Source organism: Mixophyes fleayi, chromosome 1 (assembly GCF_038048845.1).
Source record: "Mixophyes fleayi isolate aMixFle1 chromosome 1, aMixFle1.hap1, whole genome shotgun sequence".
In the NCBI taxonomy this organism is placed as follows: Eukaryota; Metazoa; Chordata; class Amphibia; order Anura; family Limnodynastidae; genus Mixophyes; species Mixophyes fleayi.
This window is the reverse complement of record NC_134402.1, coordinates 384,476,318-384,501,639: the sequence shown is the minus strand read 5'-3', so window position 1 is coordinate 384,501,639 and position 25,322 is coordinate 384,476,318. Positions and strand designations below refer to the sequence as shown.

The 25,322-nt window shown below is 39.0% G+C and overlaps 1 protein-coding gene across 1 annotated transcript in view; it reads left to right on the top strand.

The window, feature by feature from the left end:
• MAP1B (microtubule associated protein 1B) overlaps positions 1–24,639 on the top strand; it is a 63,212-nt gene extending 38,573 nt beyond the window's left edge. The window contains exons 3-7 of the mRNA XM_075180004.1: positions 1,276–1,358; positions 5,059–5,199; positions 5,898–11,880; positions 17,813–18,051; positions 19,840–24,639. Of these exons, the coding sequence (XP_075036105.1) occupies positions 1,276–1,358; positions 5,059–5,199; positions 5,898–11,880; positions 17,813–18,051; positions 19,840–19,995 (6,602 nt within the window). The 3' untranslated portion in view covers positions 19,996–24,639. The remainder of the gene's footprint in view (positions 1–1,275; positions 1,359–5,058; positions 5,200–5,897; positions 11,881–17,812; positions 18,052–19,839) is intronic.
• Positions 24,640–25,322: the final 683 nt, after the last annotated feature.

Sequence of the window (25,322 nt, the reverse complement as noted above, 5' to 3'; positions counted from 1 at the left end):
CTATTCTATTTAGTGTTAAGATTACAGGTCTATATGAAGTTTCAGATTATACAGGAGCAGAACTGTAGCCATTGTAGGGAATGCAATGGAAATGGGGCCAGAGTTGAGGGGGTTCCTAGTAATGCATCTATATCTGCTACACTGGCCCAAATTCTGCTGCTCCTCTGAGCATGCTCAGGGCTTAACACATGCTCAATGAATCCGTTTGGTCTTTCAGGGACTGAAAGTCTAAACTGGACTTCAATGTGCATTCTCTGACCCTCATGCATAATTAGAAGAACAGAGCGGGGGGTCTATGAAGGGAATGAAGAAGAAAAAGATTTTATATGGTGCCCAGTGATTGCAGGTTAAGCAATGGGATTTATGTCAGCCACTGTAAGCACTTGTCTCTCAGATTGAAGCCCATTTATGAGGAGAGTCACTCTCCTCTGACTCAAACCCAGTCAGTTAGTTAACTCAGTGGTCACATGATGGCAGAGAAAGGAGTGGAGTAATACTATTAATGTGTGCATGCTAGGATGGGGTGTTCCAAAGCCTCTCTGTTCATTACATTATATGCCATGTGACTGTGGGTGCCGTGGTAGTCACATGACACTTTACAATCTATAAATCATTAATAGTGTCTTGAAGAAAAACACTAAAGAAATGTGATCACAGGTAACTAGACTATGTAGAGTCAGATTATGTCAAACAATGTAATGGGATTGCAGCTTAACCAATAATAAATTCTGTTCTGTGTAAAAATGATCTGTGCAAACTTTCTGCCAGTGGGTACGGGGTGTGTGCAATGATGAGCCTTTGTAAATTGGATGACATTTATATGTGTGCAATGGAGATTATGCACAAAATGACTAAATGGTGGCTTCATGGAGCAAGTTAACTGTGCAAAGTGGCTGCCAACGGGTCCCAGACAATGGGATGTCTGTGCAAAGTGGCTAGTTTCAGTGGCTGGAGTGTGAGTGCTGGGACTGCCACTGATCTGCTATAACAAGGGCTCCCATGTCCCAATTTTCATAAATGAGTCCCAATGTTTTCAGCTACAAATATCTAACTCCTAATACTTATTCCCAATAAGTCATACTCATGTCTGGGAATACTTCAGGCTTTTTGTTTGGTTTGTGTAAAACGTTGACTTCCCCTGTAACAATATATGAATACATGGTCCTTGTATGGTTTTCAGTGTATATTCATATTTACAAAATACTGAAATATAAAGTATGCCTAGCACTGTTATTACACATATATTTGTATTCATGTTATTATTTGTTTCTGCAGGTCAAAAAATCCTTCACCATAGGAGTGATGTCTTAGAAACAGTTGTATTAATCAACCCTTCAGATGAAGCCGTCAGTACAGAAGTAAGTTATTAGTAAATTGTTCCCTTATAATTGTCTTGATATACAAAGGATCCTGAAATCTGAATAATTGATAGACAATATAAATTTGGAGTGGCCATAATAGTTTGTGAACCATGGTGTCTTGTAGAGTTTAGAGAGGAGCAAAATTTTCAAAACTGTCCAGCAAAATATTTGCCTTGTTCCGCATTCGGTTGGAGAATTTTACATGTTTCTCCTGTGGGATTTGTGTTATTGTGCAGAATTCTCCATATCAATTTTGTTCCGCCCAGACTTCTCCCTTGGTTCCATTCTGCGCCATGAATTATCAAAACGTGAAGCGCAGAACACTGTAAAAGGCTTGCGGGTTTGAAAAAGTGTAGATGTTGTCAATTAGATTCTAGTTAGCATTTCTTTAGTACAAGCTACAAAATGACAGCTAGAATCTGAGGCAACATCTCCACTTTTTCAAACCCACAGTTTAGTAAATATCCCCCTTAATCACATTAACTACTGTTGTGAGAAGCCATCATTTAGACAGAGAAATCGAAATAAAATTCAAAAGGAGTTTAAAATGTTGGAAAGGCAGAGTGAAGAAAATGGGACAGTATGAAAGAGACAGAAAAACTGTAAAAAAGAGAGTGAGAAAGGAAACAAAAGAGGAAGGAAGAGCAGAGAAATGTGTTAAAAGGGGAGGAAAAAATGAGAGATGAAAAGGAGAGAAAGGGGAATTAGACATGAGAAAGGGAGACAGAAAAAGGGTGAAAAGAAAAAAATGTGAAATGGAGATAGAAACAGAGAGTGAAGAGAAAAAAAAGTAAAAATGACAAATTGAGGAAATGAAAAAGAGATTGAGAGAAAGACTGTATACATATGTAGGAAGCACTGTCGGCTGGGAGAACAATGGACAGGGGCTGGCTGGCATGTTTTTGCCTGGAAGTGGCTCCGAGGCCACAAGGCAAAGCAACCCACTTTGCTCCTAACTACACAACCACTCACAGGAATAAAAATGTAAATTATCAATAAAATTAAACTTATATTTATTGGTACCTCCAACAAAATCAGTGTTTAAACACTTAACAAAAACATGCTGTACATCAGAGATTAATCCTCACAACATGTTTAACGTTTAACATGAGCCTTGAAGTTGTAAAACAAGAAATACAACAGAAAAATGGTACTCAGTTTGTAAATCATACAGATGGAGACGATACAGTATGAAATTAATATGAATTATTTATTAATCAAGTGTTTAACATAAACATTTGCAAAAAATCTTGTCACGGTATGTATTCGCAACAGCAAAATCGCATGTACAGGTAACAGCTGATACTGAGGTGATTAGTCCACCTAAATATTTTAATAAAGAGGGTTTAAAGGTTCTGAATAAATCTTCCAGAATAATATACTGAAGATTTGGCAAGCCTATGGGGCCCCTATGCTTGTGGAGCCCCCGGGCAACCGCTTAGCATGCCTATGCGTTAAGACTGCTCTGCAGCCTATTAGGGACATTTTATAAGGAAAAACATGCAGGTAGCCCAGTGACCTAGCCCAAGGTAACCCTCTCTGGGATGAACCCGGGGAGCAAATGCCCTTCTGCCCCCCAGCCCATCAGCCCCTGACAAGGGTGGATGTGAGCCTTGGGGTTTATGACTGGTAGCAAATTGCAGACTAATTGATCTACTATCATCATTGCCACCCCACTATGTATGTGTTTATGTTTGTCCAAATGTAAGCACACTGTATATGCCACTTTACGCTCTGCCTCTCTCTCTAGATCATCTTTATAATTATTTTCAGAATCAGAATGTTGCATTAGCTCTGCAAAATTGTGGATTTGTGCACTTCCAGCTGTCAATGCTATTAACTTGTTTTAATTATTAACAAGTGTGGTTAGTCTTCTTTGAACCAACAGGGACATTACATAAGGATAATGCATCCTGCTTTCAGGTGATGCTCCTGCTGAGGGAGAAGGTTTTTTTTTATCAATATTTTAATGCCACAGTTGTCTAAGTCCACTTGTTCCATAAGTCGGCATAATTAAAGTGACTCCATTTTCATTAATCGGATTAAAGAATTAAAATTTCTAACAATTATAACTTATAAAGGTTTGTTGGTGGTCAGCCGCACTGGTAAGTTGCTGGTCAGATTTACTGTTTCAGACAGTGTGCACAGCATATATCCAACTTAGTGTCACCAGTTGCGGACAGAATAAATACAGCTTCAACACAGCCTATAATGCACACACTTTACAGCAGATGAAAGTCATACAATTTTTTGCTCACTAGATAATGGTTAACCCACCTATTGATTGCTGTGAAAATGGCTATGTCCTTTTTCAGTAACATTTCAACATTTTCACTGTTTTGTAGTTATTAAGTTTGTAATATTGGACATCCATTGTTCATTGTTTCTGCTCCTTCTTCTAACATATACTGAAAGTGTGGTAACAATAGAGACCCCCAATATGGCTTTGAAGAGAAGTCCGTGACTATAATTTAAGCAATCAAACTCAAAGGGATGAAGGTGCTGTATTGGTACTTTGAATGGTAGCAGCAGAAATCCATCTAGACTTGATGAGTTAAATGAGGAGGGAAAATGTTGAAATAAGCCACATCAGGAATCAGTACATTAGAAATATAACACAGTATCAAAAATCAGAACCTTTGCAATTATATAAATTGGCTCAATGTGCCCCTAATTTGAATAAATTTATACAATAAGTTATTTATAAGTGATCCAGCCACAGGGCTGTAAGTGATACTCCACACATGCACAAATACTGAGCAGGTTAACTAAAATGAAGAACAGATATTTCATCCGATTAATGAAAATGGAGACACTTTAATTATGCCTTTGACTTAGAGTACAATTAATATACAAAGAGACCCCAACCCTCCTCAAAATTAACAAGCTAAGCACCCTGTTTAAATTTGACAGAAAGTACCTGATGTAGACCTTTATCTACAGCCACCACAAGGGTAAAGTGTACTTAATTGCTGTCTCTGTTTTCATTGACTCAAGTAATGGACTGTTGACTAAACCCATGTTACAGTGCCTGTAAATTGAATATTTATATAGGTGCATCTAAATGATTATTTTACTCTGCTACCAAAAGAAATCACTATCTGTTCTGCAAAACAAAACTTGTGACATTCAGTAGGCTGAGCAAGACAGTTAAAATGATTCTCATTTTATCCAGTACAATGGATGAGAACTGTTACAAAGCTATTAAATACCCCAGTCATGAAGAGATTAAACAGGGTATGGAACGTCAGGATGACTATAGCCATTTAACTTACACTATTAATAAGTTATTCACTATATTAAACAAAATGTCCTTATTAATACTGATATCATTAGAAGAATTAGAGGTGTTTATACCAATAATATTTACAGATCTTTACACATATATTTATGGAGTACTTTGCACCTACCATATTACAGCTGTAATTTTTACAAAATATGTTTCATTAATCCAGCATTGTACACCTTGTTTGTAAAATAGTGACAGCTACTGCATAAAGTGCTCCATGAAAACTGAAGATAATTGTGTTTCATGCTTATGTAATTATTGGAGCATGTTTGCATAAATGTTTTTGTAGTACATGCCAGTGAATTATATACGATCATATGCAAACTATCTAAACTTGCTATGGCACTATGTAAATGTCTACATCACCCAGTGTTTGATGAACTGTGGATGTATGTGCTTCCATCATAGGTACGCTTAATGATCACAGATGCTGCAAGACACAAACTTCTAGTGTTGACTGGACAGTGCTTTGAAAACACAGGAGAACTTATCCTTCAATCTGGATCCTTCTCTTTCCAGAATTTCATTGAAATCTTCACAGATCAGGAGGTATGAGACACATGACATGAGGCAAGCAATATCCTGAATAGTTGGTCCTTGTATGTCTAATGTCTTCATAGTCAAAGTAATGATGAGTATGATTATTCTAAAACTGAAGGACAGAGGCACCTATGCACATGCCTCCCAACTGTCACACGCTCAAGCAGGTCAGGACCTTTTCACAATTCTCATAGTTGGGTGGTGTGCCCTGCTAATGGGTGACCCTTCACCTTGGAATGCCATAGGCAGAGAACCACGTAGTGACTTTATTTTTATAAAACTATATTTGTGTTTTTAAGTACCCATTACTGAGTGACCTAAAGTACTTTTTAAAAAATAGATTTCGTTAATCAAATTGATGGTTGTAGAGTGTCATTTTATAGCGTTATCATAAAAGTAGTATTGAGAAGAGCGGAATCCGTGGTAGACACACAGGGATACACTCTATAAATATGACAGATAAATACAAACCAACCATAGAGAACCAGATACAGATTTTAGCATTCCTAGGGATATAGTGTGTGTATACATTTCACCCCAACTAAGGTATACTGTGTTTATGCAAGTCTCCCAATCATTCAGGTCATTTGTAAATTGGTCACTACGCTTGAGAGGCTCAGTGAGTTATTGGAAAAACATTTGGATTTATGTCTGTTTCTTTTGACTATGAGTTACAAAATTGTTCTCTATTCTGTTTCTAACTCTAGATTGGGGAACTGCTGAGCAATACACACCCTGCAAATAAGGCAAGCCTTACACTGTTTTGTCCTGAAGAAGGACACTGGAAGAATTCTAATCTAGAGAGACACAACCTTCAAGACTTCATAAACATTAAACTCAATTCCTCTTCAGTTTTGCCTGAAATGGAAGGACTATCTGAATTTACAGAATACCTGTCTGAATCTGTAGAAATACCTTCCCCTTTTGACATCTTGGAGCCACCCACATCTGGAGGCTTCCTGAAGCTCTCAAAGCCATGTTGCTATATTTTCCCTGGAGGAAGGGGAGATTCAGCTTTGTTTGCAGTAAATGGATTTAATATGCTCATTAATGGTGGTTCCGAGAGGAAATCTTGTTTCTGGAAACTCATTAGACATTTAGACAGGGTTGATTCTATATTGCTCACACATATAGGGGATGACAATCTGCCAGGTATTAATAGTATGCTTCAAAGGAAAATGGCTGAGCTGGAAGAGGAACAATCTCAAGGTTCAACTACCAACAGTGACTGGATGAAAAACCTTATCTCTCCGGACCTTGGAGTTGTGTTTCTCAATGTCCCAGACAATCTGAAAAACCCAGAACCCAACTTTAGAGTAAGGAGAAGTATAGAAGAAGCCTGTTTTACACTTCAGTACTTAAATAAATTATCAATGAAGCCTGAACCTCTATTCAGAAATGTAGGAAACTCAATTGAGCCCATTATTCTATTTCAAAAAATGGGTGTAGGAAAACTTGAGATGTATGTATTGAATCCAGTAAAAGGAAATAAAGAAACCCAGTATTTCATGCAGCAGTGGTCAGGTAGCAACAAAGAGAAAGCTGGCCTCGTGCTTCCAAATGGTCAAGAAGTTGAAGTTCCTATTAATTATTTAACTTCCATTTCCTCTCTTATTGTATGGCATCCATCAAATCCTTCAGAAAAAATAGTAAGAGCTCTGTTTCCAGGAAATACAACACAATACCAGATACTGGAAGGCCTTGAAAAGCTCAAACATCTTGACTTCTTGAAGCAGCCTGTGATAACACAGAAAGACCTGAGTGACAATATCTCAAGCCCTGCCGTAAAACAAACAAAGATGAAACAGAGAGCAGAAAGCAAAGAGAGCTTAAAAATGTCCACAAAAACAACATCCAGCAAAACGGTTAAAAAAGAATCTAAAGAAGAGCCAGCTGAGGCCTTAAAAAATGGCCACCTTGAACAAGCTGAAAAAGCGGAGAACAAGGAAAAAGTCACTGTCAAAAAATCTCAAAAAAACGAGGTCAAACCGTCGCCAGAGAAAAATATATTGATCAAAGATGATCTGATTATTAAACCAGAAGTTGTGGAGAAACAGAAAGCCGATGTGAAACCTAAAGTGGCTAAGGAGAAGGCAGTGAAAAAAGAAGTAAAAGCAAAATCTGAAGATATAAAAGAGGATAAGGAGAAATTAAAGAAGGATATCATCAAAAAGGAAGAAAAAACACCAGTTAAAAAGGAAGACAAACCTAAAAAAGAAGTTAAGGAAGACAGACTTAAAAAAGAGGTTAAGGAAGACAGACCTAAAAAAGAGGTTAAGGAAGATAAACTAAAAAAAGAAATCAAGAAAGACATAAAGAAAGAAGAGAAAAAAGACTTAAAGAAAGATGTCAAAAAGGAAACCCCTCAGAAAGAAGTGAAAAAAGAAACACATCAGAAAGAAGTAAAAAAAGAAGTTAAGAAAGAAGATAAAGAAAAGGACACAAAAAAAGAAACTAAGAAACCCTCTAAAGAGGTAAAGAAAGTGTCAGCAACTCCTTCTGACTCTAAAAAGCCTGCTGTTAAAGCAAAAGTACAAAAGAAAGATGAGCCTGTCAAAAAGGAATCTGCAACTGCAGGCAAAACAAAGGAAAAGACAAAGGTAACCAAGAAAGTGGCTGAGAAAAAGTCTTTGCCAGCTGTAGAAGCAGTTGCTGCTACTGCAGCTGTTGCTGCAGTTGCTGCTACTGCAGCTGTTGCTGCAGTTGCTTCTGTTCCATCTTTAACTGCAGCCTCTGGAAATATAGCAGCTTTAGTAGCAGAAAGGTCTCTCATGTCATCTCCAGAAGATTTAACAAAAGACTTTGAAGATCTCCAAGATGAAGTCATATTAAATGAGGAAATTAAGCCTCAACTACGGGCACTTTCACCCAGAGATGAAGTGGTGATTGTACAGAGTGAATCTTATATTATAAAGAAAGATAATACAAGCAGTGAAGAACCTTCAGATTCACCTGATGAAGGTATAAATACTACAGAAGCTGAAGGTGAATGTGAGCAGACTCCAGAAGAATTGGAAATCATCGAGAAACACGGGGCAGATGAAAATGACAAGTTTGAAGATGAAGGGACAGGGTTTGAGGAATCATCTGAAGCTGGTGATTATGAAGAAAAAGCAGAAACAGAAGATGTTGAGGAACAAGTGGAAGACATGGAAGAAAGAGCCTCATTGGGAGAACACCCATCAGGAGAGTTAGTTGAAACTGATGAAACTGAAGAAGAGGTTGATACTCATGCATTTCAAAATTTGAAAGATAGACATGACAGCCATGAAGACATAGCTGATACTGAGGCAGTAGATGAACAAGCTGAAGAAGATGTTGATGAAAGTGCTGAAAAGGGAGATGCCGAAGAAACAGAAGAAGAGGTAGATGAAGATAAAACAGATGATGCAAAAGATGATGATCAGGAAACAGAAAAGTTGGAAGCAGATGAACATTATATTATAGCTACAAAAGACAAATCTGAAATTACTAGTGACACTGAAGATAAATATATATTATCTTCTACACCATCTAAGACCTCTGAACCCCAGTCACCAGCTGTAGAGCCAGGGGCTTCTATTCATGATGAAACTTTACCGGGTGGCTCTGAAAGTGAAGCGACTGTCTCTGATGAAGAAAATAGAGATCAGCCTGAGGAATTTACGGCTACATCTGGGTTTACTCAATCTACCATTGAAATATCTAGTGAACCAACACCAATGGATGACATGTCAACACCCAGAGATATCATGAGCGATGAGACAAACAATGAGGAAAGTGAATCGCCATCCCAGGAATATGTCAACATTACTAAATATGAAGCTAGTTTGTACACCCAGGAATATGATAGAACTAGGGTGTCTCCACAACCTGATGCTCTTAATGGGTTGTCTGATGTGTCAAAAACAGATGCAACTGATGGTAAAGAATACAATGCTTCAGCTTCCACAATTTCACCACCATCATCTCTAGAGGAAGACAAATTCTGCAAATCAGTACTACGGGAAGCTTATATGCATGGAAACATTGATATAAGAGATCCTGCAAATCTAGAAATACAGGATGAGTATGAGCTTGAAGAAACACTAAGCCCAAATAAGAGTCCAGCGCCTCCTTCACCAATATCTAAAACGCCTGTAAGTGAACGAAGTGTTAATTTTGATCTTACGCCTAATGAAATTAAAACATCTGAGCTTGGTGTCTTACCACCATTGCATGATGAAGTGCAAGAAATAATGGAACAGTGTCCGAGCCCAGATGATAAAACTTTGGAAGTAGCATCTCCTTCTCAATCTGCAGTTGGAAGTGCCGGTCACACACCATACCATCAGTCACCAAGTGATGAAAAAGCTGCAAGTCTAGCTACAGGAACCGTAGAAAAGACTCCTGTTCCCGTTGTGTTTGAATTTTATGATGACAAAGATAAGAATGAAAGCCCTAGGATAAGTCCTATGGATGAGCCTGTGCCAGATTCAGAGTCCCCAATAGAGAAAGTTTTATCCCCATTACGCAGCCCACCATTGATAGGATCAGAGACATCCTATGACATGTTTTTAACTACTACTCTTAAGTCATCATCTGGACATGGTAGTATAGTTGATGAAGAACAATCTCCTTCTCAGATTAGTCCAGTATCTGAAATCTTGTCTCCTGCCCAAGAACATGATGAAAAGAGTGAACTTTTATCAAGTAAGGCATTTGGTGCAGAAACAAGTAATTTTGAAATTAAGAATGGATCATCTCATGTATCGGAAGGAGGAAAGCTTGCAGGGGAATTTTCACCAACTCAAATAAACACTAATCCATTTATCTTGTTTAAAGAGGACACAAAAATGTCAATTTCAGAAGGCACTGCATCTGATAAATCTGCCACTCCAGTAGATGAAGTTGTTGCAGAAGACACATATTCTCATATAGAAGGTGTTGCCTCAGTTTCCACAGCCTCTGTTGCTACTAGCTCATTCCCAGAACCAACCACCGATGATGTGTCTCCTTCTCTTCATGCTGAAGTTGGTTCACCCCATTCCACTGAAGTAGATGACTCCCTCTCAGTTTCTGTTGTTCAGACACCCAATATATTTCAAGAAACAGAAATGTCACCATCTAAGGAGGAATGTCCCCGTCCAATGTCTATATCTCCACCAGATTTCTCACCTAGAACAGGAAAATCCACAGCATCAATGCAAGAACAGAGATCTCCTGAGCAATCCACCATGGAGTTCAGTCAGGAATCACCAGAGCAATCTTTTGCAATGGATTTTAGCAGACAATCTCCAGAGCAGCCTGTTGTAGCCTCCAGTATGTTGCATATATCGGAAAATGGACCTACTGAAGTTGAATACAGTCCCTCTGACCCCAATGACTCTTATTTTGGTAGTAAGATATCAGTTGACAATGGGTACTTTTCTGTAGACAAAAGTCAAGAACAAACAGCTGCTGAGTCTCAGGTGGAGGCTTCTCCATCTACTTCTTCTGCACACACACCTTCACAAAAAGAGGAAGATTCTTTGAAAGATGTGATTGAAAATACAGACATGCCTCTCTACTCTCCACCAATACTGGAGCAAGAGTATTTCATGGAAGGAAAGCTTTCTCCTGAAACAGATGCTTCTCCATCAACTCCAACACCATCTTCATTGAGGCAGTCACCTGGTATAGTGTGCTCTCCATGTACAACCAAGGAGCCTTCAAATGATTATAGCTCAGCAGCCCCATCTCTACCAGTTTCTTTGGCTCAACCTTTTAGCTTTCAGACTAGGGCTTTAAATTCAGCAGTGAAGGAACCTTCAGTTCTGCATAACACAAACCCATTTGCTTATGCAGCAGACCTAGACGATAGGGATAACATATATGATGCTTATAGCTATTCCAGTGAAACAAATGATAGATTTTCTGTCCCTGATAAGTCACCTTTTGCTGAAAGCCGACAAGAGGTTGACCTTTGTCTTGTGTCTGCATGTGAATATAAGCACCCAAAAACAGAATTGTCACCTTCTTTCATTAATCCTAATCCTTTGGAATGGTTTGCAAGTGAGGAACAATCTCAGGAACAAGAAAAACCATTAACTCAACAGGGAGGAGAGCAACCACCTTCTGGAGGAAAACAGAAAGCCCGTCAGTGTGATGAAACTCCCCCAACCTCAGTTAGTGAATCTGCCCCATCTCAGACAGATTCAGATGTTCCACCAGAGACTGAAGAATGTCCTTCTATTACAGCAGATGCAAACATAGATTCTGAAGATGAATCTGAAACCATTCCTACTGATAAAACTGTAACTTATAAACACATGGATCCTCCTCCGATTCCCATGCAGGATCCAAGCCCATCTCCTAGACATCCTGACGTCTCAATGATGGACCCAGAAACTATGCCCGTAGAACAGAGCTTAGGCAAGCCTATGAAAAAAGACATGAAAGAAAAAGGAAAAACCAAGAAAGTTGGAGGCAAGACCAAATCCTCTTCACCAGCTAGGAAAAGTGATAGCAAATCAAAGATTTCTGCTGCTTCACCAAAGCCTGGACCCATCAAAGAAACCTTAGAGAAAAGTTTAAAGACCGTTGCCCCCAAAAAGAAAGATTCTGTTGAGAAGGGTCCAAAGAGTAGCTTAAATCAAGATCTCAAATCTTCAAAGTTAGAAGAGAAAGACAAAGAGACCAAGAATGCTACTAATACAAGTACAACAAAATCATCTAAAACTGGTAACACAGGTGAGCAAACACACTTATTATATGTACAATTTACCGGCTTAGTGCTTTAAGAAAGGGATTACAATTATATTAAAAGTTAAAGAAGTTTATTATCGGGAAGAAAGCAATCACAGCCACAGACAATTTTGCTTGTAAATTATGGGAGATATTGTTAGGAACCCCTCCAGCCGGCACAACACAACCCGGAATCTACTCTGCCAATCAGGTGTTCACTGGAGCCCCTGATGGTGGGGACAGACTGGGCCACAGACTGACAGAGGGTCGTGAAGTGTGTACCGGCTGGGGAGAACCCAGGCAAGCGGAGTGAGGTCCACGCAGAGGTCAAGGGCCAGCAGCAGACAACAGTATCGGTAAACAAGCTGAGGTCAGGGGTCACAGGCAGATAGCAGAAACGGTAAACAGGCCGGAGATCAGGGTCACAGGAAACACAAGCAAAGTCCAATTCAAAGCCAAGGGTCATACACGGGAAATCAGTAGCAGTATCAGGATACAGGAACAGGAACAAGCAGGTCAGCAGACTGGAGCACAGAAGCTATAACCGGCAGTGAGGCTGCAGACCTCACTGCCTTAAATACATGGTTAGACCAATCAGAGCCTAGCTCTGTAACCACACACAGGGCCCTGTTAATTAATTAAATCAAGCGCTAAATAGCCTCCAGGCTATTAGATCACCTTGCGCATGCGCCCGGCTGTCCCCTGTTGCCGGGACGCAGCGCTACACTGTGAGGCGTCCGGCCATTGTCTTGACAACGGTCGGCGTTGAGAGGGAAGTGACATCCCGGTCGTCATGGTGACGGTCGGGACGCTGGGGCAGGCAGGAAGCTCGTGACAGATATTTGCAATCTCAGTGATTATATTTCACTTTAATTCATGCTAGTTCTTTCAAAAACAGAATAGTTTTGATTTTATAATTGATGTTTTTTTCTCTTTAATGATTCTGATATGTTGTAATAGTCACAACGACAAATATTAAATGCCATTGAATTGGAAATAATATATTCTTCTAAACAGTTTGCTGTAGAGCTCTCTCAAAACCTAGCAGCACAGCCAGGTCTGGTATAAATACACCTTAAAGACATTTTTATTAATCATATTGGTACAGTAAAAATAAAGTAATGCTTGATATATTTACAGCTACTTTCAGCAGGCAGAGTGAAATGCCATTATGATTTTATGAAGACCACATCCTCCATCAGTTAGAGGATAAATAAAAGTGCCAGTCAGTAATTCAGAGTCAATTTTCATACATTAAATGGGATGTAAAAATGATTATGGGAATAGGCAGACAAATTGTATAATGAGAATCTGAGCTACATAGAAGTAGCTCTATGTTTTTATTTCATTATTTGTCTACTGTGAATATTAAAATATGGATGTATAATTATATTTTTGTTGCATCTGTTTGGTTAGAGTCTACAAAAGTGTTGCCTAACTGTAAGTGAGATGAATTCTATAGGTAGAAAGTCATTATTTCCTCATAGAGGTCTCCTGCCAGTCTGTTTCATGTATATTAATCCTCTCACAATAAAAGCTTGGAGATGTGGTCTTTAGCTGCTGTTATTGAGGCATGGTATGACACCAAGAATCCTGCTGACATGCTTCATATTTTCATACTGGACAGGATTACTATTGCTACAACACATCACCAGTAGTTTAAAACTAACAGTCTCACAACGGTCTAAGCTTAGCTCACGTTCCCTATTAGTGGGTGATAAATCCAACAATTGGTGAATTCTGCATTAGAGTGGTAGGCAGAGTCAACTATAAAGGACCTAACAGCAAGATCGCTATTAATGCATAAGAGGAGTTTAAAGTTCATTTGGGAAGTAGTTGTAGGTCTCCGTAAAACCTAGCATACGTTTAAATAAAGGACTATGGGGCACATTTATCAATCATCGGCAAAAATGAAAAATAGTTATCAATCCTTATCGCATGGATAAGGATTGAACTATTTCTCAAATTTATTAAAAACAGATCACAGAAACAGCAGTCCCGAAAAACTGCTGTTTCTATGATAAAAAAAATCATACTTACCCCCCTCTTCGGAAGCGCTGTCTCCGGATCTCCTCCAGGTGTTCTTCGTTCCTCTTCATCCTTCAATTACGCATGTGCAGTTCAAAACAAAGATCCCCGCTCTGTCTCCGCAACTATTGTTGCAGAGAGAGAGCTGTGAGTGACAGGGAGGGAGGGATCACATGATCCCTCCACACATGCGCTGTACAGCTCTGCTCTTCGGAGCAGAGCTGACAGCATTGGATTTTTTCAATTTTGATAATGTACGCCAGCTTCAGCTTCCGAAAAAAATGTTTTTTCGGAATTTGTTAGATAGCGGCCAGGACCAGTCACCATACAGTTGAATGGTGACTGGTCCCAAAAACGAAGAGGAGTGCAAAGCAGCAGATATCCACGATATCTGCTGCGATGCACCTTTATTAAATATGCGGAGGACACATCAGGACCTGATTTCCACGGTAAGTGCACGATAGTGCACTATCATTACTTGTTAAATATGCCCCATTAACTTTCAATCATTTTGTGATGAACTTCAATTTTTAACCATAATTATGTATTTGAATTAAATCATTACATTACCAGATTTGAAACAAACACATACTATTTTATTATTATTATTAATTTTTATTTATAAGGCGCCACTCAGTGTCCGTAACGCCGTACAGGGACAAACAAGTACAATACAAGGTGGGACAGCACGGTACAGTAAACAATAAGCACAGTAACTCAGTAAGCTCAAAGCGCAGCTAGAGAGAGGGGGGAGGGAAGACCAGCAGGCGCCAGAGCCCAAGAGGGAGGGCGCGGATGACGGGGAGACTCCAAGAGGGGTGGGGGGAAAGGTAGCTGGAGAGCAGAGTTAAAGGTGTAGGAAACAGGAGGAGAGAAGGCGGAAGGCCCTGCTCAAGGGTGCGTACAATCTAAGGGGCGGGGTAGACAGACAGAGAGACACAGGGGTGAGAGGGAGAGAAAGGGGAACGGAGGCACATTCAGGGGAGGGGAGAGGCAGAAAAAGGTAGGAAGTTAAGTGGGAGACTGGAAGGCTTGGAGAAAGAGGTGGGTTTTTAGAGCCCGTTTGAACCTGGACAGAGTAGGGGATGTTCTGATGGAGGGAGGGAGCTTGTTCCAGTGGAGGGGGGCAGTGCGGGAGAAGTCATGGATTCGCGCGTGGGAGGAGGTAATCAGAGGGGAGGAGAGGCGGCGGTCATTGGCAGATCGGAGAGGGCGGGATGGAGCGTGAATAGAAATGAGGTTGGAGATGTAGGGACCAGTGGAGTTGGCAAGGGCCTTGTATGTGAGAGTGAGGAGCTTGAACAGGATTCTGTAGGGGAAGGGGAGTCAGTGAAGGGCTTGGTAGAGAGGGGAGACAGAAGAGGAGCGGCGAGAAAGGAGGATAAGCCTAGCGGCTGCGTTTAGAACAGAACGAAGGGGAGCGAGATGAGAGTGGGGGAGGCCAGTGAGGAGAAGGTTGCAGTAGTCCAAGCGGGAGATGATCAGAGAGTGAATAAGACATTTGGTGGCATCTTGGGAGAGGAAAGGCCGGATGTTACGCAGCTGGAAGCGGCTGGATTTAGCGAGAGAGAGAATGTGAGGGGCAAAGGAGAGAGAGGAGCCGAGGATGACACTGAGGCAGCGAAGTTGGGGGACAGGGGAGATAGAGGTGTTGTCGACAGTGATAGAGAGGTCAGAGGGGGAGGTGCCTCGTTTTAGAGTAAATGCAGCAAAGGGTACAAACAGCAAAATACTGCCTACTGTATGCATGTGGCATACATATACACTGGACAGTTTTATTTTAACATTGTGATTTAAGGTTGGCTAAGGTGCACTGCTTGCCTAACTCTAAATATGTCTTACATTTCAAATTTAAAATAATAATATAATATACAGTATATTAGTAACAATATTAAATTATTAGAATTCCCATTTAATAATTGAACCTATTTCCCCCCAAATTGCCCCAATATTCAATAATTGGTATTCACATTTAATAATAATATAATAATAGCACTGCTTCTTCCTAAACTCAGCTTCACATTACATTAATAGCCCCCAAACCACCATAGCATAATTAAAAAAATGCCTTCACACCAACTTAAATTAATACTCACTACTATGACCCATTATTAAATGAAAAAGTCCAACGATCAAATAATTTACCATCACAAATACATTTATATTTTCACCCACCCTCACTATTAAATTAATACCCAGCCTCCACCCCTATTACATTAAGAGCCCTCTCTCCCACAATTTTCTTCTACCATTCGGCCATGTAGGTTCCAGAGGCAGACTCCTCTGTCTGTCTCTTATGTTGTGCTGCCCGCCCCAAGAAAGAAGACGACACGAGATATAGCCAGAAGTTTGCAAATTGTGCATGACATAATTTTAAATACACAAATTGATTTAAGCTCCATTAGTGATCTGTGTACAAAATCATTGTATTTTCAGTTACATTATATTTGCAGTTCTTTAAAATAGCTTTATTAGTTCTCTTGCTGTGTAGGTGGGGAAAAAATGAACTTTCAGAAAAGACCCAGTGATAAGTTTCAATAAACACATGGGGGTGTATTCAATTGTCCGCGGGTTCGAGCGCAGAAAAACGAATACCGTTAATACGGTAATCTCTCGCTGGATTTCAGCTCGCAGCTGAAATCCAGCGAGTAAATTACCTTATTAACGGTTTTTCCGCGCAGGATTACCGTAATAATGGTAATCCTGCGCGGACCGCGGGATTTTCGGCAATCCCGCGGACATTTGAATATGGCCCATAGAGCCTGATTCATTAAGAAAAGTAGAGCAAAAAAATTAGCAACTTTGAACCTTGGCAAAACCATGTTGCAATGCAAAGGGTGCAAATGAGTTTTTATTATTTTGCACATAAAGAAAATACTGGCTGTTTTTTCATGTAGCACACAAATACTTGATAGCTTTCTTTTTATACTGACATTAAAAATTGATCTAGGACATGTTCTACCTCAATTATAAATGTGTCCTCACATTTTAAATTTACCTTCCCCTGCAATACAACATGGTTTTGCCAAGGTGCAAAGTTACTCATTTTTTTGGTTTCCTTTCCTTAAAGAATCAGGCCTATAATGTATACAAATGCAACTATGTGTGTGTTTACAGATGGTGTTTGTTTCAGTGTTTATTTTAGAGATTGGCAAATTCATCACAAACTGATTACCAGTCATTATTACCAATTATTTGGATCTGTAATCTAAAGTTAGGAGAAGCATAGTAGAAGTTATTTAATTGCCTACTTTATAACTTCTGGTCAAAGAATGCAGTCAGAGCCACAGGGTGTACAAGACTGAATATAACAAGATTCCAAAATTTTGAATGGCCTTCCCATGTACATGAAATAGACAATTTCTAACCTTCTCTGGCTTACTGAAGCTCCCTCTAATGATCAGCCTCATGGCTGCTGTTATAGTAACCAATAGAAAGCAGCTTACACTGTTAACCAATCACAGGCTTGCTTTTGGTTACAATGACAGCAGCTAACACCTGATCACTAAATGGAGCTTCAGCAAGCTGGAGGAGAGACATTTCTGAAGACCCACTGCTGCTGCATTGGGCTTTAACAGGGCAGACCCGCACTCCCACCGGCTGCAGTTTCCATTTCCACCCTGTATGCAAAATAATAAGCAAATGCTCACAGATACTGCTCAGAAGAAAATATAGCAAATATAACAACTCAAGATATATAATACATAGAAATACAGCATAACTTTGGAGTATAGAGATAACAGAGCTAGTAGTGGTACACAGAAGTGATTTTGGGATTTTTCAGAAGACAGTCATCAACTATTTTGGCATGATTAAACTGTAGTAGTTTAATTATTACAATATATATTAAAATTGTTATGAAAGTGTCTGAATGAAAAAAAGCTTTGCTTTATGGAATGATTATTTTCAGGAGGTGGAACTACCAAGACATCAAAATCAACTGCTGTGCCCCCAGGACCCCCAGTGTACTTGGACCTGGTGTATATACCCAATCACAGCAGCAACAAGAATGCTGACGTAGAGTTTTTCAAAAGAGTCCGATCCTCGTACTACGTAGTGAGTGGAAATGATGCAGCAGCCGGAGAGCCTAGCAGGGCCATTCTGGATGCTCTCCTAGAAGGCAAAGCTCAGTGGGGAAGCAATATGCAGGTAAACTGTAATTCAGTAATGATCAACTACGTTCAACATCTTATTGTTTTTATTATGCTTCATCATTTCACTCTTCATAGCAGTGCTCTTATATAATAAAATATAGTCTTTAAAGCATAAATTACAAGGAAGACCAAAAGAATCTGGGTTCTTTATAAACTATAAAGACGTTAGAGGCACAATATTGCCATCTTTTCATTCTAACCAATGAGCATGTCCTTAAAAATGGTGCAACTGCCCAAATAATAGCATCACAAAAGAAGACGTGGGTCTTGTCCTGCTGCTCTGCATTTCTGTGGTTTATAAATGCCTTGAAAGATGATCCACAGTACGTATAAAGAGACAACAATAAACAGGGCACGTATTGTAGCAAAAGTTTATTACGTGTAGGTTCACATGTCCAGCATGTTTCCATTACATAAAAGGCTATATACTGTCCAAGTGAAATATTCAGACAAGCAGTACTAAGGTCCCATCCAGCTGTAGGAAAGTGGAAAAAACAAATAAGAGAACTCAGTGCTAGATTAAATTTTGAACACAAATACCGCGATGGCTACAGCCAATCATGGCATTGTAAGAGCAGAGGCATCTGCTACACTCTGGGCCGGATTAACCCTTAAGTGACATAGTATACTAAACCACTGCCTGGAATTTGGAGAGGTGGGGAGGGGGAGTAGGGCCTCCTGAGTCTGCCGCCGGTGCAGCAACTACTATATTTTAGGCAGACGGCCTGGCGGTTATACTTTACATTACAGTGCATAGCTCACGTTAAAAGCAAACATCAGTAATTATCGTTAGTGGGACCTCAGAGGGGAGTAGAGCATTTTAAATAAGAATTATTTTTTAGAACTTAAGCAGACAGTGTTATACAATCTCTTGACCTTCAGTTGCTGTGGAACAACAAACCCCAATGCCTGGTATGCTGGGACTTGTAGTTCAACAACAACTGGAGAACAACGGGTTGCATTATACTAATTTGCTTAAGACATTTTGGCAGGATCGATTGGAGGAGGGATGGGGGCCAGACCAGTTTCTTGCCTGGGGCCCATTGATGGCACAATTCGCCTCTGACTACACTAGTTCTGTATATAGTAGTTGGTATGGCTCATTCATTGGTTTCCTGTATTGTGAGCATTATAGCCTGAATATTACTATCTGAACTGAGATGGGTTACTGCTTTAAAACAATAAGAATGTGTTCTTTCTTTTTTTTTCTAGGTTGATAATTGTTTTTAAGCTCCATGTAATTTAATTGTGAAAGTTTCACATCACTTTTATGTAAAATAAATCTTTTCTTTATATATTATCCTATTCATCTATATGTCTATAATGTATTATTGTATGAAAATTCAATTGAGGATTGAATTGATTAGTCTTCATTTTCTGGTATGTAATAACAGCTTTTAAATAGTTCTATCTGTCCGACACAAATACAAACTTTGCTTGGGGAACTATTGGCTGCCCATTAGTAAACAGAACTGTTTTGTTTCATGTCATCTAGTTAAATTAGTGGCTTCCCAGCTTCATTTATATGTAAAATAGAGAGTTAGGCTGAAGGCTAAAACTGATAGGATATTAGGAGCTATAGAAACCAACTTTTAATAATGATTGGGGTGCTCTCTTTACCACCTCATATGACTGAAAAATGGTATGCATAGGCATGGTTAGTGGCCGGATAAATTTTGGGGTGCTCAAGCACCCATAGAGCTGGCTTCTGTGTTAGGACCTCAAAGTATCAGTACAAAATGAAAATTTCTTAAAGGTAAATATTATTGTAATCTCATTGCAGGTAACGTTAATTCCTACCCATGATTCCGAAGTGATGAGGGAGTGGTACCAGGAGACACACGAGAAGCAGCAGGACCTTAATATAATGGTGCTGGCAAGTAGCAGCACAGTTGTTATGCAAGATGAATCCTTCCCCGCATGCAAGATTGAACTGTGAGGAGACCACTGCTCACTCCTTCTCCATAACACAGCTGATTACTGGAAATTTCACTTACAGATTAGAAATGACTGCAGAACTATATACTGCCCAATGCTAACCTTTGTCACGCTGACACAGATGTCAGTACTATATCATCTCCATGGCAACCTACAATGTTCACATTACTGCAAGCTCAGCTATCCAGGTTTACTATACAGGTTTGTAGGACATGCTCTTGTACACATTTATTCACCTTAGTCCAGGATGGGAACTTTTCTCATGGCTGAAAGACAACGAGAGAGAAGATCAGGAAGAGAAGGATCCCAGGATGGGGCATTTTTGTGGCATCACTCTATTAGTAGTAACAGGCTAATTTCTACAGCACTTTGTGTTATACGGTATGATATTTTGCAGGTACACTCTAAACAACAACCTTGATAAAGTCTTTGGCAGCTTGTGATTTGCAATATGGCATCCGGAAGGACAGTTGATTAATACACTATTTGGTAACCTATTATCCCGGCAACAAGGTTTGAGGCTTCCTTCCTTCTATAACAACATATGTTGGGATTTCATTGATAATGAAATTAGTGAGAATAGTAAAAACAAAAACGTCCCTGTCACTTCTCATTCTGTGATAGGTTGCGTTCTGTGGTTTATTACACCTATTGCAGATTAAGTCATGCTATTGAAAAACATACCTGTACAGGGTGGGAAAAGAAAATGCATTGTGTCTAAGGTATACTCCTGCAATATTCACCCTGCCAAATCTCAAAATTACACAGTCGGTACATAGAAGCAAAATACCAAAGCATTCGGGAGTACATTCGGTAGAATTTGCCTTAGAAAGTGACTTGAATGTACAAAGATACTTAATGCACTTATTTTTTAACATAAGACAGCAAGTGTACAAAAAGTACGCAGGGTTGTAATTTCAGAAGTGTGTGCATGATTGTGAGCTGACGGAACACACCGAGATGAGCATCCTCTTACTGAAACTGCATTGATGTGTAATGAGTGGCGGGTTGCTTTGTCAGGCAAGTTGAAGGTTGAGTGTCATTTTTATTTTAATTGTTATTGACTAGACCCACCGGTTTAATTTTTTTTTTTAAAGAATTGCTAACAGATGTACAGACCCTTTTTATTATATGTAAAAAAAACGTAATTTTCGATTTCACAAGCAAATGTTATTGCTGCAAAAGAAGCTTGCAGTTACTGTACGATGATTAATGAATGTTCCTTGTTATAAATGAGGAGTAGGGATCAGCAAATTTAGGATTTTATTACAATTATTTATATATTCCAACCATTATTTCCAGTATTTTACATCAGTCGATGGCAACGTAATTGCATATAATTAATCCAGACATCATACATTCTTATTGTTGAGATTAAATTGGCTCTGGTTGCAGAATAAAATTTACTTCTTATTCCCTAACCACAGTGCAGGCAATATTGAGCCTATCAATTTACAAGGAATTAGTGACATCACAACATTCCTCATGCCTCAGTGATGTCACTAGTTCTTACTTAATAGCTACTTCCACTGTAAGTAGTTCACTGACACACTATCAAGTTTTTGCTTATTCATTTGGCTGGATCAATAATGGCAATTTTGGGAGTGATGGGATTGAAATGCAATTATTTTATTGGATTCACCAATGCTTTAAATATAAGTAAAATGCACTGTGCTACATGCTGTATGTGCGATATAAAATTTGCCATGCCACTCAGTTAATGTGCAGGTTTTTTAATTAGTTGTATATTTATTTTAAAAGGTAACACTATATTGTTCTTATTTGCACTGTTATTGTTTATGAATTTTGGTACTGTTTGGGGCTTTTTTCCGCCCTTTTAATGCTGTGAATTAGGACAAACAATTTTTTGTTAGTTTTTAATAAGCAATGATATTTATTGCTTTGCTATTTATGTCAGATTGTACAATGTTTTTTTTTTGTCATGTTGTTGTGGTCAGGAAGATTTTGGTCTTTTTTACTGCCAGAAATATACTTTACTAGCTTGTCTAACATAGGCCTCATGCACATGGGTATTCATTGCATATGGTCAATGCACCTTTGAGACGAGATGGGATCAGACTTGCAATAAATTGCAATTGTCATTTTTGCATTGAACGGCATGTTTTGATAAGCATACGTTAAATTAAATGCTCTAGAACGCAACCGGGACGCATGTATATTGTTGCGGATCTGATAAAGTGTGTTCAACTTTAAAGCCCATGTGTACAATTGTAAAGGGGGGTATAGAGGGGCAAATGCAAAAATCATTGCACATTGAATTATCTTTCCCAATATGTCCATTTATTACAATTTTCCTACCAGTTTTTCTTCAATAATCAATCTCTTTGTTCTTAAGAATAATTCATTTGAAAATTGGTTTTACAGTATTTGGTCCATTTTTAAAACAAAAAGGTCGATACATCTGGATGGTTAGCCAACCTATGTTTTCTATCAAAGTAGATAAAATGGAATTGTAAAGGAAGAGAAAGTTACGTTTTCAGGACCATGGCTCCGAAGTGCTTTGCCGACTGATTGCCTTGAAAGATGAGTAACTCTGAAGCCTGTTAAAATATTTGTGCACAGGCAGAATTTATCATGTTAAACTTGACAGATCGAATAAAAATAATTTATGAACAGAGAGGTAACAGAACATTTCAGGGAAACTATTCAACCACAATGTAATTATATGCCATGGTACTGACGCACGGAAACTCTTAGCTAGGACTACACTCCCCTAGTATATATTGAATTCTTATTTCCCAAGCATGCTGAATTAAAGGGGAGATTTGCTCACTTTAAAATAAAAGATTGACCAGAGGGAAGTATATTTTGTCCCTTAGTGATGAATTAATACTTTATTCAGACTTTCAAGTAAATGTGCCACATACACACTAGCATCTTCTAAAATTTGTGTAAATGTAAATATTTCCTGTATTAGCTACAAACAGTAGAATTACGGACATGAGCAGTTCTTTCTCTGATACCACCAACTGTATTTTATGTTTTGTAGTAACACAGAGTGATTGCAGGACAATAACGTATACCAAGTATAGATCATGTTTCAGATAAAAAGAGTAGATTCTTCTTACAAAACTGCTAATTAAAGCTTTTTCTTGTAAGTGGTACACAATCTTGACCTACACGAATATTTGTCTTTGTTGCGACCTCACTACGGATGCGGAATGATGATAGATTGATTGCAGTGTACTATAGTTTGCAGCAAACACAAGTATGTGGTTAAAGTAGATCTGATCCCTACACACAGTTAAAGCCGACATTCTTGATAATGCAGCATATGAATTCACTAGTGATAGCACCGAGGCGATACGAACTCACTGATGTCACCAGCTCCTAGGGAATTGATAGGCTGTATATTGGGTCAGTCCACAAAATCTCTCCACTGTGTGTATGACAGGTCCACTTCAAATCTTATAATGCAGTTTTAGGTCAAGCAGTTTAGTCAATATGGACTGTATGTACTAGTGTGCGGTGGAGCAAAATCAGAACAAAATCTGGAGAATTGTCTTACCCTATTGCCAAACTACCTGTCCTTAAATGATGAAATTGGAACAATGACTCCCACACTGTCCAGTCTGGAAATGCATGCTGGGTCTTGTAGTTGCACAACAGCTCAGTGCTGTTTATCATGGAATGGGTCACATATAAACACATACTTTATATAGGAGCCAATGAGAGCCTCCAGTTGAACAGCCATTGCCTAAAGCTGTCATGGACTTCTCTTTAAGAAACCGTGCGCTTCACATTGATTTTGTACGACTCTTTGCTTTAGTGCACATCAGTACATGCAGCTCAATGTCAAGAGGGAAATCTCCATTTGTATCCCAGGCATGTCCTGTCCTATAATAATACTGGGATTTCATAAGAAAGTGTTTTTGCTCTTGGATTTTTTTTTATTTGTAATATATGTAGACATACCCTGTAATTATTTTCAGGCCAGTGATACCACTCTTTACCATTAAGGGCCAATGAATTATTCGGATGAGTTTCATGTATTTGTATACCTATTAAGGACTTAAAGGATGATGCCAGGTAAAAAAAAAAACACAAAATGTATATTTCATTGCAGTGAACAAAATAATAACAAAAAATATATCGATACTCTAATTTCTGAGTATAAGAAGCAATGATTGACATGCTTTGTTCGTAGTTCATAAAGACTTGAGACAAAAGGATTCTAGAACACAAGTGGATGAAATGGATTTACACAAGCTTCTCTGCACTACTTTAGCTTCAGGCTCCGGATTGCTAAGGAGCCGCCAGTAACATTCCCTCAAGACTGGGCTGTAATAACAAGGATACAATGGCAGCAATGAACTATGCTTTAACACGTATGCATGCCGCGGTCTATCTTCCAACAGGAACAGTCTTGTGGTTGGCTGGGAAGGTCCTCACACTCTCTCGTTCTGAATGGTGTTTGTGTCAGTCTGCAGCTGTGTATGGTATTGTCTTATAACCCCGCATCACCTCTATTCTACCAATTCATATCTAATGTAGAACATTAGTTTACAGTGAAGTAATATGTAGTGCTTTTATGATATGTGTGTGCAATACCTCACTTCCACTGAGAATATTTGATGTAAAGGAAACAAACTTGGTTCCACAATAAAATACAAATGTAGTAGTATTTAATTGTTGTGTGTTTATTTGAACTTTAATCTTTTTCAGAGGCCTGCACACCAAGGCAGCTATGCCCTGAACACATATATTCAGACTATCAGTTCAGTGGAAGCCAACGGCAAGTCACTCTGTGCCTGAACTCTGTGTCTGGTTCCTAATGATAGGGCACATTCTCATGAATAACGGTTTGGGCCGCACAATGGCTACTTTCACTGTATGTAGGCAAACAATATATTGGCAGGAATGTCAGCCACTAATAGAAATGGCACACTGGGCAAGATTATTATTATCATTTATTTATACAGCACCAATCATGTTATGCAGAGCCATACAGAGAGTGTGTAGTCATTTACATCAGTCCCTGTCCCATTGGAGCTTACAGTCTAAATTCCCTAACACATATACACATATTTTGGTAAGAGTAGGGAACCAGGGAACCACTAAGCATCTTCATTTAAGTAGAAGGTCTAAAAAATCTGAGACGGGAGAGGCTAAAACTAACGTTAGACGGCTCATGGCTGCTACTTGCCGTATTTTCTTGTGATGAAGGACTGTCCAGCATTCAGTATAAACACCGGGGGGGTAAATTTATCAAGCTGCAGGTTTGAAAAAGTGTAGACGTTGCCTATAGCAACCAATCAGATTTTAGCTGTCATTTTGTAGAATGTACTAAATAAATGAGAACTAGAA